At 41.1% G+C, this 15,586-nt stretch overlaps 1 protein-coding gene across 1 annotated transcript in view; it reads left to right on the forward strand.

Moving 5' to 3' along the window:
• PTPRK (protein tyrosine phosphatase receptor type K) overlaps positions 1 to 15,586 on the forward strand; it is a 384,122-nt gene that overhangs the window by 303,000 nt on the left and 65,536 nt on the right. Inside the window, exons 11-13 of the mRNA XM_009644374.2 lie at positions 665 to 770; positions 8,388 to 8,661; positions 11,707 to 11,743. Coding sequence (XP_009642669.2) covers positions 665 to 770; positions 8,388 to 8,661; positions 11,707 to 11,743 — 417 coding nt within the window. The remainder of the gene's footprint in view (positions 1 to 664; positions 771 to 8,387; positions 8,662 to 11,706; positions 11,744 to 15,586) is intronic.

Genomic DNA, 15,586 nt, shown 5'->3' on the forward strand with positions numbered 1-15,586 from the left:
TGAACCGCTTCTAGTTTTTACTTTGTTTTTCCTTAACACCCTGGGCTGAAAACTGCAGTGATTGAGGAACTGATCCATGAACAGCTTGGCCATCCACTGTTAGAAATCGAAGGAGAAATTGGGCATGGGAATAGGCTCCCCCGTCCAGTTCTAGGCCACAGCTGCATGCCTGTCCAAGCCCAATTTTCCTGCAGCTTGGCTGGTATTGGCGTGGTCTCCCATGATGTTTAAGAGCAAATGTGAAAGGCTCCTAAATTGTTGGAGGAGGAAAAAGAGAGGTAGTAGGGGTGGGTCTTCAAGATGGTGAATATAGTTGTTTGTAAGGTAGAAAGAGCGAGGCCAAAATGGGATTTTGTGCTCTTAGTGTTTCTTGGCAGCCACCTCCTTCCTCTCTTTCTGCCTTTCTTGAATAAACCTGTTTACTAGATAGGTATAGCAATTTGATGGGGAGCAGCTAGGGATGGGGTTATCAGTTGTTGGTGGAGTCCCATTGATGCTCTAGTAAAAGATTGCGCCTGACTGGAAAATCATTAAAAAAGGCTCACGTAGCTGATGAAGATTGTGGCTTTGTACTATACTGCAAACAGCCACAATCTCAGGAAAATTCAAAATGTTTTCACTGATTTGTTTCTTGTTCTTTTCCTTCCCACTCAACATTAATCAGCTCCCACTTTACCGGACTATGAAGGAGTCGATGCATCTCTCAATGAAACTGCTACTACAATAACTGTACTCTTGAGACCGGCACAGGCCAAAGGTGCACCTATCAGGTAAATAAAAAAAAAAAAAAATATATATAAAAAAAAAAAATCAAGAAGCGATTTTTCTGTTGATTATATTCTGTCTCGCAGCTCATAAAGCTGTTCATTTCCAAGTGATATTCATTTGACGTTACTATTATTTTTCGTAGCTAGAATGAGCTTACCAACAGATCTGTAATTAATAAGAATTTTTTTTTTTGACCTTATTCATCCAGCTATCTGTCCTGTTTGATTTAGGGTCCCCAAGACCACCTCCAATCCATTATCATTTCTCTTTACTTTCTCACAGTTTCTCTGAAATATGAGGTTGAAAGGTGTTTGTCAGAAAGTGCATTTGAAAATAACACTTCCTCTCCAGTGCTTCAAATCAGCTATTCTATAGCATATATGTATGACTGGAAAATTGGAAGCTCAGAGGAAATGGGAGAATAATAGTGATGAATACAAACTATTTGACCTTTTTCCTCTCAGAGTGCTTCTTACTAGAAATCATGTAGCAAGCTATTAAATTTTATTTGACGTGTCCCATAATCATATTAAAATGTTTCATTTATGTTAACTTTGAGGGGTCTTTCCCTTTCTGCTCTCTATTGAGAGATAATTTAATTCTGTTTGCAAAGATTAGTCCACATCCTGCTCTTTACTTCTACTTGTTAGTGCAAAAATTTTGTGATATTATTTGATGCCATTTGTGTTTTACTGATGTGGCTGCATCAGCAGTATTCAGGGACAGGGTTGACTAATTGGGGGTTAATTAGCTACTGAGCATCAGAACCTTTTCATGCTGTTACCCTTGTGACATTTTAGAGAAATACAGGCTAATGCATTTAATTCTGTGTTACATTAAGTAGGTTACTGTGGCTCAGCTGATGTTGAGTAATGCGCCTGAGTCCTAAAAGTAGAGGAAAATTAGCTGTTTCTTAAGTCTGCTTGCATTGAGAGGAACGTGTGTTTTACTTGGGTGTTGAGTCACGTACCTATAAGCATTTTTATATGCTTATCATATAGTCACCCTTATGATTGATATGATCAAGTTATTTATTTATATTCTGTCATAGCAGATAATTCAGGTTCATCCCCGTTACAGATGTTGATGTGTTACGTCATAAATAAAATCATAACCCCGTACATCATTAGTTTCCAAAAGGTTGCCCTGGAGCACACCTAGGATTTTTTTGAGTGTGAAGAATGATAAGATCTACAGGACTACATTCAGTACAGGACTTGGATCCTAAAATAGGGGTTTTGTTGAACTGATACAGTAGAAACCAGACCTGTGATCTGAAAATGCTCCCAAGTTACACAGGTGCTTGAACTCACTGTACGCCTTTGTAGGTGCTTTTAAAGCCTTCCAGGTGTCCTGCTGCTGGCCAAAGCTATCCCTGTTTGAGAAATGCTGTATCTCTCTCTCATCTAATCCATGCCAAATCCTTTCAGCCATGAGCCCGGTCCCCCGAGGGGGCTGGTGCATAGACTCATCCAGAGCATGCCTGCCAGACACCACTGGGATCTGCTGACAGTGGGCTCATCTGCTCCGTACCAACTGGTCTTTGGCACGTTTGTGCGGACATCAGCAGGCTCCCGTCTTCAGTCCCGCAGCGCACCCTGAGGGGGGTCGGTCTTGCATCCTGGGTTTCTCTCCCGGGGATTTTCTTTTGCGAACTGGTAGCGTGACGGGAGGTGGCTGGAGGGTTACTCGTACCTGGGTCTGGGAGCTCTGGTTTCTCTGCACTCTACTGGAGGGCGTGCAACTCACTGCAGAGTGGACCTGCAGCACAGCCCCTCATGTTCAGTCTCCCAATTTTCCTTATAGCATCCTCAGTCCTACGGCATGAGCTTGTCACTGTGGCCTATGAAGGTAGCAAAAAGGATCTATGTACTGAACATTAATAGATAGTTCGGTAGCGATAGTTTGATAGATTATTAATAACTGTTTGAGTATGTTCTCAAAAAGTATACATCTTTCTTCCTCTCTCCCATCTTCTCTCTCCACTTCAATTAATTTCTAAAACCTAAGAGAGTACATTAAGTTTCTAACATAAGGAGGAGTTGTCGTTTAAACCTGGCCAGCAACTAAGCCCCACACAGCCGCTCACTCACTCCCCCCACAGCGGGATGGGGGAGAGAATTGGAAGACTAAAAGTGAGAGAACTCCTGGTTTGAGATAAAGGCAGTTCAACAGGTAAAGCAAGAGCTGCGTGCACTAGCAAAGCAAAACAAGGAATTCATTCACTGCTTCCCATGGGCAGGCAGGTGTTCAGCCATCTCCAGGAAAGCAGGGATCCATCACGTGTCACAGTTACTTGGGAAGACAAACGCAATGCCATCACTCCGAACGTCCCCCCCTTCCTTCTTTTTCCCCCAGCTTTATACGCTGAGCATGACGTCATACGGTGTGGGTTATGCCTTTGGCCAGTTGGGGTCAGCTGTCCTGGCCATGCCCCCTCCCAGCTTCTTGTGCCCCTGGCAGAGCAGGGGAAGCTAAGAAGTCCTTGACTGGTGTAAGCCCTGCTCAGCAACAACTAAAACATCAGCGTGTTATGGATGTTATTCTCATGCTAAATCCAAAACACAGCACTTATGCCAGCTACTGTGAAGAAAATTAACTCTATCCCAGCTGAAACCAGGACAGGAGGCCAAGGAAATAAGTCTTCCGCCATAACCGGAGAGCTGGGCTTTATTTTTAAAACAAAACAGGTGTTTTATTCCTTACTCTGAATGAGGGGCATTCTCCAGGGAATTGCAGAAGACATGGTCCCATTCTCTTTCCTGAAGTTACGCATATTGCAGTCAGGTATTTTTTGGCAGCTTCTAATAGGGGAGATAAATGTAGCACGCTGAAATTTTGAATTGATTCAAGGCATTTCGCTAAGCTTTGTGATGCGTTTTAGTGAAGCTTCACTCCATCCACACTGCAGTTGTGTTTCCACTACAAGCTGGCTTGCTGCCATAATGAGTGTTACTAGGTAGGTGGGGAAAAAAGTGCATTGCTGCGCCTGCAGCTGTGACTGAGTAGAAGGGACTCAAATGCTGTTCTTTAGCCTGACACTGAAGAATGCAGTTGGCTTTTTGAAAAGGCTTCTTTGCACTTAGTCCTTTAATCCCTGGAGCTGTAGATGGTCAAAAGATCATTTTATTTAATAGCAGTAGGTGCATGGGGTTTTTTTTTAAAAAAAAAAAAAAGAAAACACAACACAAAACAACCCCAAACCATCAGAAAAGAAAAAAAAAAAAAAAAAAGCTTAGTCTGATTTACGCTGATACTCTTTTGCTCTTACAAACAGAATTATACTATGATCAGATCTTGTTATACCTCAGCCTCTCCATCAGCACAGCCCCCCAGGAAACAGATGTTCTTTAACTCAAGTGTAATCTATGTGCAGCTGTCAATCATTTCTTTAAGACACTATGTGCCATAGTCATCACAGTTTAAACATGACTCTAATCATAACTTCCCTGTCAAATGTTATCGTGTAATCTCTAGCATTCTTTACAGCCTCCTGAAGTTTTAAGCCAAATTACAAACGCAAAATGCAAAGGGAGCCGGGGCTGGATGGCTCGGGTTCACTGTGAAGCGCGTGCTGTTTCACCATCAGTCTCGTGGGTGAGATCCCAGTCGGTAGCATCAATGGTGCTGCAGTGAATTCATTTGAAGACGTGATTTGTCACTGTGCTTTTTCTGAAGGATCCTAACTGAGCACCAGCAAAACAATCTTCTGCTTTCAAATCCTACTGCAGATGAGGATTATGAAGCGCATATATCAGAATCAGCATAGACAACTTTTTAATTATGAAATTTATTTTATTTGATTGTTAAAGTTTTTTTTAATTTTACACAAAGGCTAATTAAGTGGACTGTGGCAGGGAGCAGCTAGAACTTAGCTGTTGGGACTTGCAAGAGCTCAGGTTGTAACTTGGGCTGTCAGTCAGTCTGGCACCTGTCAAAGGAGAGGATGCTGTGTCTCCACGAGACGTGTGGAAGGAAATCCCTAGCTGATATTAAAAGCCCAGTCAGAACAGGACTGAAGTATGAACAATGTGTTCACCACTGCAGTACCTGTTGGAGAGCCTGAGTTTTTAGGGAGGGGTAAAAAGGAAGATCTGTTGGCAGGGGCCTCCTTAGGCAGCGTGTAATCGTCTTGGTCAATAGGGAGGTTCTGTGCAGGTTTTCTTAAGGAAGAGTTTTTTGGCATCAAAAATAATTTCCTCATACAAAATCTCAGCAGAGGAGCTCTTCACCTGTTACATCTTCAGCACTTTCTCTGCTTACCTGGCTGTCTCAGACAACTGCTTGGCCTTTAGGATCCTGGCAACTTATGTAGAAGCTTCTGAAATGTGTATTACTCTTCAAAATAGCTCAGAATTCATTTTAGGCATCAAGGAGAAGGAATATTGTCATCTAGGTTTTCCACCCCTCCCTCTTTCTTTCTCTCTTTTATTCCTCGTTTGCTGTGTGGGAAGACTGGAGAAAAAAATAGCTGTTGTAGCTGAGGAATTCCCTCAGCTCCGGTCAGAAGAAAACTCTCTCAGTAATTGAATTCCCACCATTACACAAAAAAAAGTGTACAAAACATAAGCTAATTGAAGCTAGGATTAGTAACATGTAAAAATGCAAGGATAAGCAGAGTACATAGCCTTTAAACTTTCACTTACAGCCTGATACCAGACCACGTTTGCAGCTGGTGAACACCCCGCTTTTCAAGTTGCAAATTTAACTTTGTCTTCTTTCTTCACATCTTACAGCAGGGCGTCCTTTCTGAATACTATTTTGTGTAATAGAGTAACAGTGCTGCTTTGGAGACACTCTAGTGTTGGTAAATGGGTTTAAACAGATGGTATCACAAAGGGCCCAGGGGTAAAAGTCTGTATTCCTCCGTGTCTTGTTAGCCTATAATGTTGCATGCAAAATACTGCCAGATCCCCTTTCCAAAGAGGATAGGCACGTCTTTTATTTAAAAAATACTTTGTGAAAATTTAAGAAAAAAATGAAAAATTAAAAATCAAGCCTCATTTGGAGACTTCAAAGACTTTCTGTCATTTGCTATTCTTTCTTTAACTAAAAGTAATTATGTAAGTGCAGATGGCTACAACGTGCATACCTATTTCTTATTTTCCACATTTTGTAGCTTTTCAGATGTAGCAGCCCAAAAATCATTATTTTTGGAAGCATGTTTTATATAAATGAGAGCATATTTTATGTAAATTATTTGAAAATTTTTCAGAACACTCACATTAATTGTAATCTCATGCTTAAAATTTTGCCATACCTTTTATATTGCCAAATAATACCTCAAATATTACCTAATATTTGAATCTTCATGCCCTTCATCTTTGATTTTTTTGGTTTGTTTTGGTCTCCAAAGAGACTTGCGCCTTAAAAAAAGATGCCTCATTTACCCCTTAGTCTTTAAAGGGCATGGGGGGGGAGGATTTAATTCAGAAACTGTGGTAGATCTCAGCTTCTGAGTTTGTCTGTGTGACAAACCAGGCTGTTCCAGGGGTCGGTTGCCTTCGTCATGTGCAGACGTCGCGCTGTCCTTCCGCTCTCCCTGCTGGCTTTCTCCTCCGAAGTTGGCAGGGTGTTGCAGATGACAAGCTTCCCACTCTCCTGGCGCTTCAGAAAGCAGAATTTGTGTTGGTCCAGTCCTTTGGCAGCTCACGAGAGAAGGCTGCAGAGTGGAGGGAGCAGAGACATGGTGTCTGTGTTCCCAGTACTCTCCAGTTGGTTGGCTCCCCAGTTCAGGAGCGATGGTTTTAACCCTGCCTGGGGCCAGGGCCAGGTCAGGGAGGAGATGAACACCGGTAGTCATTTCTTCCCTTGGGGCACTATAAACAAAAATTATTTTTAATATTTTACATCCTGTCAAGTTTGTAAAATATCGATGCTTTTAGATTCTTGTGCTAGAACATTGATTCTGAAGCATAAAGAAAGATTCTGGGTGCGCAGGGGACTTGTGGAAGTGATTTGTTGGTGTAGGCCGCATGAACTGGACATGGTTAATACATAGAGGTTACCACAGAAGGTGATTTATAACCAAGCTCAGTTCCCAGACAGTTTATGAGAAACAGAAATCCCTGGAACTAACTCATCATTTTTTTGTTTACGGTCTTCTTTTTACCTAGAGTTTCAAAAATGAGGTGACTTTTAATATTCCTCTTCATCATTTTGAAAGGGAAGAAGCTTTCCTTCTTAATTTTTTAGGTGTTAGGAAAAGGGGATGCAAACTTCTTCTTTCAGCTCAAGAAAGACATGAAACTAATTTCTTATTTTTTTTCTTCTCTCCTTTCTTCCATTCCCCAGTATCATACTTCATCTCTGCCACTACAGTTATTGGGGTTTCTGGGCAGCAGTAGCAGAGAAAATTGACAAAATAATTTATTGCTGCCCCATAAGCTCTGAAATGAGGAGGATTGCCTTTGTCTTTGCCTTTCGGAGTCTCTGCAGCAACGCTTCCAGAACTCTCTTCAATTTTACATTTTCTGTTTAGAAATCTGTAAAACAAAAGCAAGACAGGCAATTCTGCCAGTTTAATTGAATACCTTCAGGTCTCGTCTACATGCTTAGGCATATTTTCTTACTCGTCTTTCATAAGGTCCTCAAATGTATCTGCATGTAAATGAGAAATTGTTTGCATGTATACAGGTGTGTGTATATGCGCATATGCTTACATGTGGTTCTTCAAATCAAAACAACTGTTTTTCTTTTTTTCATATAAACTGCTCTCAGTATGTAAGTTCTGTTCTTCTGCAGAGCAGAGGAAGCTGATAATGAGTTGGTAACACCCTGCAGTTAGGTAGTTCCCCTAAAGGAGAAAGAAGAATTATAATTACCTGTTCTGTTTTGAGTAGATGATTTTGAAAAGTGACCAAGGCATTGACCATTTCAAGAGAGGTATTGGGAAGTTGGGATGGGGTTTTAATAGGCCGAATGCCATCTGCTTCAGCAATTTGTAACGTTTTATCATTGACAACTGTAGAGGAATGAGGCAGTCTATTTTGGTGGAATGGACAGATTTCTGTCCATCTGTGCTTGTATTACAGCATGTCACTTGTACTTTAGATCTGCATAGCTCTGAGCCAAGATAGAAGCCACAGCAAGGTCAAGAGGTGGAGAAGCCTGTCAGCACATTCTGTCTCAAATGATATGACAACTGCAAATTGGTGCTTCAAGCACAGCCTGGAGGCAGTCATTATGTGGGGCCTTGAAGCTCAGCTTTCTCTAATATCATTTCAAAGGAAAAAGCTAACTTCAGATGCTTCCCATTAGCCAAGAGTTTAATCTATTGTAGTTTAAAGTCAGATTCATTCCTGCATTTCTTCAAAAGAGAAAAAGGTTTTACAAAAAAAAAAAAAAAGGGTCAGCAGGTTGTGTGTACATTTGTATTGTTGCTTTTCCTGAAAAAAATGGATGATGCTTCTTTCCAATGGCTGAACTAGATAGCTTTGCTATATTTCAAGCCTTTGTTTCTTCTCTGCACCCATGCGTCTGCTGTCTTTTCCTTTTTTCATTTCCTTGTTTTCTTTTCAAGTTTACACAAAGCAATTGGGTGAATATTTTTATGAGACTAGCGAGTTGACCCTAGCAGCTGAGCTTAAAGGTATGCTGGTCTTCCTCTGTTTCACTAGTGCCTACCAGATCGTTGTTGAGGAGCTGCACCCCCACCGAACAAAGCGAGAAACGGGTGCCATGGAGTGCTACCAAATCCCCGTCACCTATCAGACCGCTGTTAGCGGAGGGTCGCCGTATTACTTTGCTGCTGAGCTGCCCCCAGGAAAGCTGCCGGAGCAAGCCCCCTTTACCGTGGGCGACAACAGGACTTACCAGGGTTTCTGGAACCCGCCGCTGGCTCCTCGGAAAGGCTACAACATCTATTTCCAGGCCATGAGCAGCGTTGAGAAGGTAAGTGCCAGCCACACCTTTCACCTGGAAGGATTCAAACAACATGCCCGTGGTGACAATTAGGACGGTCAAAGTTGGATGTAGTCAGGTGTCGGCCATGGCAGGGCTGTAATCCCTTCCATGCTGTGGCAGCATGGCAGCGTGACATTCACGTTTCACACCGCCCTTGTATCACGGTCACTGCTACTAGATGAGAGTTTAATACCTCCTGTAGTAATCGTCTCAGTGAAGTAATTTCAGTGCTGTGACTCTGCCTCCTCGGTAAATAACATACACAGCCCTTTCTCCAATCCTCAGTACTTGCGCACTTCAGAAGATTAAATTACCGCAGGATGAAGAGAACGTGGGCTGCTCAGCAAGCTAATAAAACATTACAAACTTCTCAGGACTCTTGCACCGAATGTCAAATAAAAAGTAAAAATTTGCTGGGGCAAAAGTAACCCCAGGCCCACGGTGTGTTTTCGAGAGCTTTTCTGAAAAGGAGTGCTTGAGGCTTGCTCCACTGCTGTGCAGTAGCAGGAGCATGGCTGTCGCTCCGCTTCGTTGCCACCTTGGTGTTTTATTTTTAACTCTGTCGCTGAGTAATGCTGCTTGGCTGTCTGTGCATATGGAAGCGGGAGAAGCACCAGGGAGGGAGGTTCCAGGTGGGAAGAACTCTGCAAGCCCCGTGCTGTTGCTCTTGAATGGTTTTTCTTCTCATAAATGAAAAATGGAGGAGGGGGAAATGATCGGTGCAGAGGGAAAAGATGGTAGGCACAGAAGCTTCAGATATTTAAAATTTAAATTTTTGATTTATAGTTTAGAAATCTGAAGGAAATATCAGCAATCTGTCCATAAGAATCTCCATAGGAAGTGTCCAGGCAGGTCAGAAAGGAGCTAGAAAGAAAAACCAGATCGATAGCCACTGAGACACACCAGAGCCATCGGGAAGGAGCAGAAGCCGTGTTTACCCTCTCTTACATTTGGGTCTCTGCGGCAACTAAACAAATCCTAGCTAACAGGCAGCCTTACCTTGGAGCCCTTTGAAGAAAATCTCATCTTCTACCTGTGGTTATGAAAATCGCATTTGCATCAAGGCTGAATGGGGAAGAAGCAGGAACTAATGAAACTGTACTGGAGCTGCCTGAGAACTTTGAGGCTCTTTCTGAATGAAGAGACTATTCCCTCTTTCTAGTTAGTTCTTATCTATAGACCTGTATGAAGCAAACAAAGCAAAATAAAAGGTCAGCTGCTCATTTATACTTCCCTCACCTGCTTTTGTTGGCTTCCAGCTGACTAAATTGTAAGGAAATTTGTTTCATTCCCAAAGAAATAAATGAGAGGGAAAAGTAAAACAAAAATATTAAATGCTAAAATAGATCTTTATGTTGGCTTTTACATTTTGACAGATAAGTAGAAGATGAGGGAAAAATACGTTATTTTTCATTTTAACTTGATTTCAGCTTGTGAGAGAGTTTAATCCTAAAATGGTTTTCTCTGGTATGATTTAAAACTTTGGATCAGAGTTCTGTTCCTAGAGGGATTTGGGGGGAGTTTTTAGGTGGACTGCACTGCGTTCTGCCAGGAGAGAGATCTAGTTGGTTTTAAGATAGCCTCTGAGCTGGAGAATATTTAAACAGGTGCTTTACTATAAAGCAGTGGGCTCACTGAAATAGTCAAAGGGAAGTAAAGTGTGCTCTGAAATACGCTGTAGGGTTGGGATGAGGGCTACTCTGTGATCCTCACGGACATTTTGAACAAAAGTGGACAAGTAAATCCAGTAACTGCAGAGAATGCTAATTAGGTAAGATTATATCAATAAACTTTGCGGGGCTTTCATTTAGATCAACAGATTGTCTTTATGGAACACTCGTGGGAAGCCTCAACTCACAGCTTTGCTCGTTCTTCACAAGCTGTGTTCACAAAACAGCATCAATATATTTTACCTGTTGCTTGGGGAGTCTTCAAGAGGAGAGAGATCCCAGGGGATGTATTCAGGGATGGAGTGCTGGGGGGTGCAGGACTAGAGGGAGCACATTTTATAGAATGAAACTGTCATTATTATATTTTCTAATTACACACTAATATTGTTTAGAGTGATCTAATACAGCGGCAGCTGCATCCTCTCATGCAACTTTATGCTATTTCAGTATGTTTGCCTTTAAAATGACTGCACATTGTACAAAAAGGTCAGAAAACCCATTTATGACTGACCCTTGTCTGTTCAAGTTGTCCAAACTGTGCATAACCAAGTCATTTCTCTGTTCATTTGTTTCAATTGCTGACCAAACTTCTGAAGGGGGGGAAAAAAAAAAAAGGGGGGAAAAAAAATAAAAATTGTATAAAAAAAAATTCATTTGATTCAATTGCTAACCAAACTACGGGGGGGAAAAAAAAAAAAGGGGGTAAAAACATAAAAATTGTATTTGCATGTGCAACTTCTTCTGAAGCACATCAGTGTCAAATCACTGTCTTTCCTGGGCGAATTATATAGGTTGTTGATTAACTGTGTCATATGTGAAGGGACACCTGGGCCGCTTCTGTGCTAATTCCACCCTCAGAAGCATGAGGGAGCGTGTTGCTGACATGCTTCAGGTGATTCTATTCAAGACCATCAGGATGCAGCAAGACAAGTTAGTTTGGACACAGTGCTGAGAAAAAGTACCTTCTTTGCTGCATGGTGCCGTTGGAGGTCCATGTTGGCTTGGGATTCCTGTGCCATGAAATGAACAGGAGCACCAACCCTCCCCTTTTCTTCCACTGCACCCTCTCTCTGTATTCTTATGGCATGATTTCCATTTGATTTGAACAATCTGAAATTTGGCTGCATCTGGGCCTTCTCTCCCCATCGTTATCCTGGATAGTCCAGATCAATGTCTAGATTTCATCCAGCTTTTGTAAAGGTAAAATCACTCAGCCTCCTTTCTCCTGCTAAGTCCAGAGCCCTGAGCCGCCTTGTTGAGTTGCCCCAGCTGATCAGCAGATCTCGGGTGAATTTGTGGAACAGGGAGGGCAAAAAAAAGCAACCTGATCTGACTGTTTTCTTTACTTTTCCCTCCTCAACAGGAAACCAAAACTCAGTGTGTTCGAATAGCTACAAAAGGTAAGAGGTTTGTGCCTCCAAGCAAAGTAGTTTTTTTTTTTTTTAATGAAATGTGGAGTTTCTGTTAAATGTTTGAACCAAAGCCAGTACTGTCCCTGTCCTTCTATTTTGAACCACTTGATTGTCTTAAAATGTAATGGGCTACTGCTTTTTATTCTTTGGTATTGGGCTAAGAGAGTACTGTTCTAACAATACTTAGAATTGAGACAAAATATGTGCTCCTTTTTTTCCCCCCTGTCTGTGGTTTTCAAGATCTGCTGTGGGAGCATTGCAAGCAGCAGATAGATGAACTGGAGACTGGAAAGCAGACTTGGTAAACTGTCTGTTATGCTAACAGTTATTTCCAAGCAGGGGTGGAAATAATTTAAATGAAGGATGTGATACTAATTTTCCAAAATAAGAGCTCAGAGTATTGGCTAGGCATAGGGGAGGGTTGAGTTGAGGAAGGCTCCTGCCTTTGACAGCAAGTGAGGCCCAGGGCTAAGGCTGGCTGCATAGCTGTGAGAATAAATCATATTGACCCCACATACAGCAGGTTAATCACATACTGCTCACTCAGAAATGCTGCTTCATCTTCCAGTGAGGGCTTAGTGGTTCTGCTTATTGTTATTGCTTGCTTTGACTGTATTTATAGCCATTCATTTTGGTTGCTTGATTGTGTCAACATGAGAGTTGTTTGATAGACTCCGGCAGCATAAACAAGGAGGGAGCTTACAAACGCTGAAAGAGTATTCTGCGGAGGCCCAGCACTACTTACATTGTCTCTTTCTAATTGCATATTGATATTCAGCATAAAAACAACTTTAGATATGAGCAAGCGAGCATTTAAAGCACTGCGGTGGCACGTCAGCACCGTTTTTTCAATCGCTTCTTTCAGTTTAAAACTTGTTCCAATTAAAAGCTGATGCCTCTAATGAGGTGGTAGCAACAAAGCGTTTTCTTGAGAAACCAGAAAAGAGAATGTACTTCTCACGATGTGTTAGTATTTTCGTCAAGTGAGGTAAGCTAATAAAAACAGGAAATTAAAACCATGAGCTAAGTCTTCTGTGAAAAGTACATCAGTGTTATCTTTCTTATGTTTACCTGGCAAGATTAAATGTTTGAATTAAAATATATTTGCATAAACAAATATTTATGTATCACAAGCATGTACTGCTAGGATTTGAGTCAAGGGAGAGTCTTGAAAGGCTCAGAAATATCCTAAAATGCTGCAGAAATACGGAATGAGGAAGAGGGGAGGAGACATCTCTTTCGTCATAAATTTTCTGGATAGTAATAACAAAATGGGGAAGGAGTTCACCGGGCTTATGACGAAATTATTTTTCACTTAAGCCTGTTCAGTACACCGATGTCAAAGCAACGTTCATGGGAGCAATAGCCCTGGTGGTTGCCTGTATGCCTTCCCCTGCCCTAACAGTCACCGGCACCCCAGGGGCTGTAGTCTGAAGGAAGGGGGAAACGAGTGGCATGTTTCTGACCATCGTGCTATAAATCTTGGCTTTGCTGCTCTGGCTAAAGATGTGTTTTCATGAGGCAACCATGTTGCCTGATGTGTCAGCGCTATGCTCCTTGGATGTGGAACTAAAAACCAAAATGTTTTCTCTGACTTTATTTCAATTGATAGATGTGAAATGTGGGGGGAGACAACATTAGAAACAAATGCTTTCTCTTGCTGTGAAGTATTGTATTTAAGAGGGAATCATTGCTTCAAAGTCATATATGTTCATACCTCTCAAATGAGTTATGCTGGTATTCTAAATCATTTTTAAAAAGCTGATCCTGGTATTTTTTCCCATGTTTTCATCATAAAAATAATACCATGATTTGTCGTGCTTGAAGAAAAGTATACTTAATATATTGCTTTATGTATACGTTCACCTGGTTATGCTGATTTTTTTTTTTTTTTGTAGTGTGTAAGTTTGCTTTGAATCATTTATTTAGGAGTCATCTGGTTACGTTTGTAATATATTCATAGAGAAGAGAGGACTGTCTCACCTTACCTAACATACCCCAGTAAAGCTAATGTACTCTTTTAAAATCCAGCAAATTGTCTAAACTATGTATTCAGTTATAAAACTACTGTGTAGTTCTCTATCATCTCCTGTGCCTTGAAGCAGCCTACAGCTGGCCAAACTGAATTTTGCCTGGAATATGTTGAAAAGACGTTAAAAATCATAGAGAGCTGGGGTGAAAGGGGGAACAAGGAATAGCATTAAAGATGCACATAAAGGCAAGACAAAATTTCCCTGGTAGTGGAGTTCAGTATTACCAGCAAAGGTACTTTCTCATTTTTACCTCGTTAGAGAGTCTGGTGTTATCTATTGTATATATTCACATTGATAAGATGTAAGGATGGAAAAAAATATGGTAGTAATGTCAGGTTTGGTGCTGGAGAAGTTCATATCCCTGGAATTATAATCTTGATAATTGAACTTTCTTAAATGTGTTATTTCCCTGACTAATTTTTTTTTTTTCGCTTGGGCAGTTCCCTGTTAACATAATTTACACATGTTTTAATGCCTAAAGAGTTTTGCACATATCATTCCCATGGGTTGCATCTACCTTAGAGAATTGACGGAATAGTTTGTTTATTGGTGTCAAACTAGTGGAAGTCAGCAAATTTAAATTGAAGCTCTCATACTTTTTCAGTCTGTATATTCCAGGTGCAATGTTCTCATGCGCTTCTGATAACAAAATGCACTGAAGTGTGAACTCATCTAAAAGATGGTGCCAAATCGTGACTAAAGTATGTTGCTGCTTTTGGTGTGTCTTGAAAAAGATGTTTTTAGAGTAAGCTGAGAGGCTTACTAGTGTCTGGTATATTAAAACCCACGGAGTTAATTTTTCAGGAAGAAAGTATTGGAACAGCACCCTGGGCAGTTTCTATGTACTTGCAGCTGAAGGATGAATGCCAGAGCGATTCTTGGATGGCCCTGATTTAGGATAATAACAGGATTCCCCCTTTATCTGGACACCTATTTCCACAAAGCTTGTAAGAATTTAATGACTTTGTGACTTTTGCCCTTCTGCAGATTGGACTGAATTGGCCAAGAGAGTCCCAAGGTATTAGATGGGGCGAGAGGTTGTCAAAGTTGCACATGTACACAGTCTGTTCACGTAAGCTTCAGTTCTTGAGGAAACCAGGTTAAAAATAACTCCTTGTGACACAGGTGGTGGGTAGAACATACCTAAAGCACCGTTGCCATTGGCAAGTATAGCCCAGAAAATGTACAAACTGAATCATTTTAATTCCTTGGATACTTTTAGCCAATATTGCCTTCCTCTGTCAACCTGAATTCCCTTTCCATGCTCTTAGTAACCGGTGTTCAGCATCACTTTGTTTTAAAAAAACCAAAACGGTTAATTGTTACCTGCCTCGTTATTTTTTGTATCTAGGTAGTAGCATTGCCCAGTTGCTAATAATCTGGTTTCCCAAATGTATGGTAACTGAAGAAAGCAAAAAAACCACCTTGTTTTCTGACGTGCAGAGAAGGGTACAGAGACTTAGGTAATAGGTCAGAATTTCATTAGGAACTGAAAAATGGAATTACGCTAGGAAATGTGCGTTATTTGACAAAAAAAGTGTTATACATCATTTCCTATAGAAAGTTCTCAAACTTACTAAGACTAATCTGCTAAGGCAGAGTTCAATCAATCCATAACATGCTCATATCACAACTAATATGTGATAACTGAACCTGCCTAACCATATTGCTGGAGGAGTGAAGAAAAGATGCACAATTCCCACAGCATGCGCTTTAGAGTAACACAGGATGCTGATGAGCGATCAGTCGCATCTTGGAGTTGAGTTTGGGTAAAAATTTGAATGAGTTTCAACTAGCA

This window comes from Egretta garzetta, unplaced genomic scaffold, assembly GCF_000687185.1.
Source record: "Egretta garzetta isolate BGI_Z169 unplaced genomic scaffold, ASM68718v1 scaffold397, whole genome shotgun sequence".
NCBI lineage: Eukaryota > Metazoa > Chordata > Aves > Pelecaniformes > Ardeidae > Egretta > Egretta garzetta.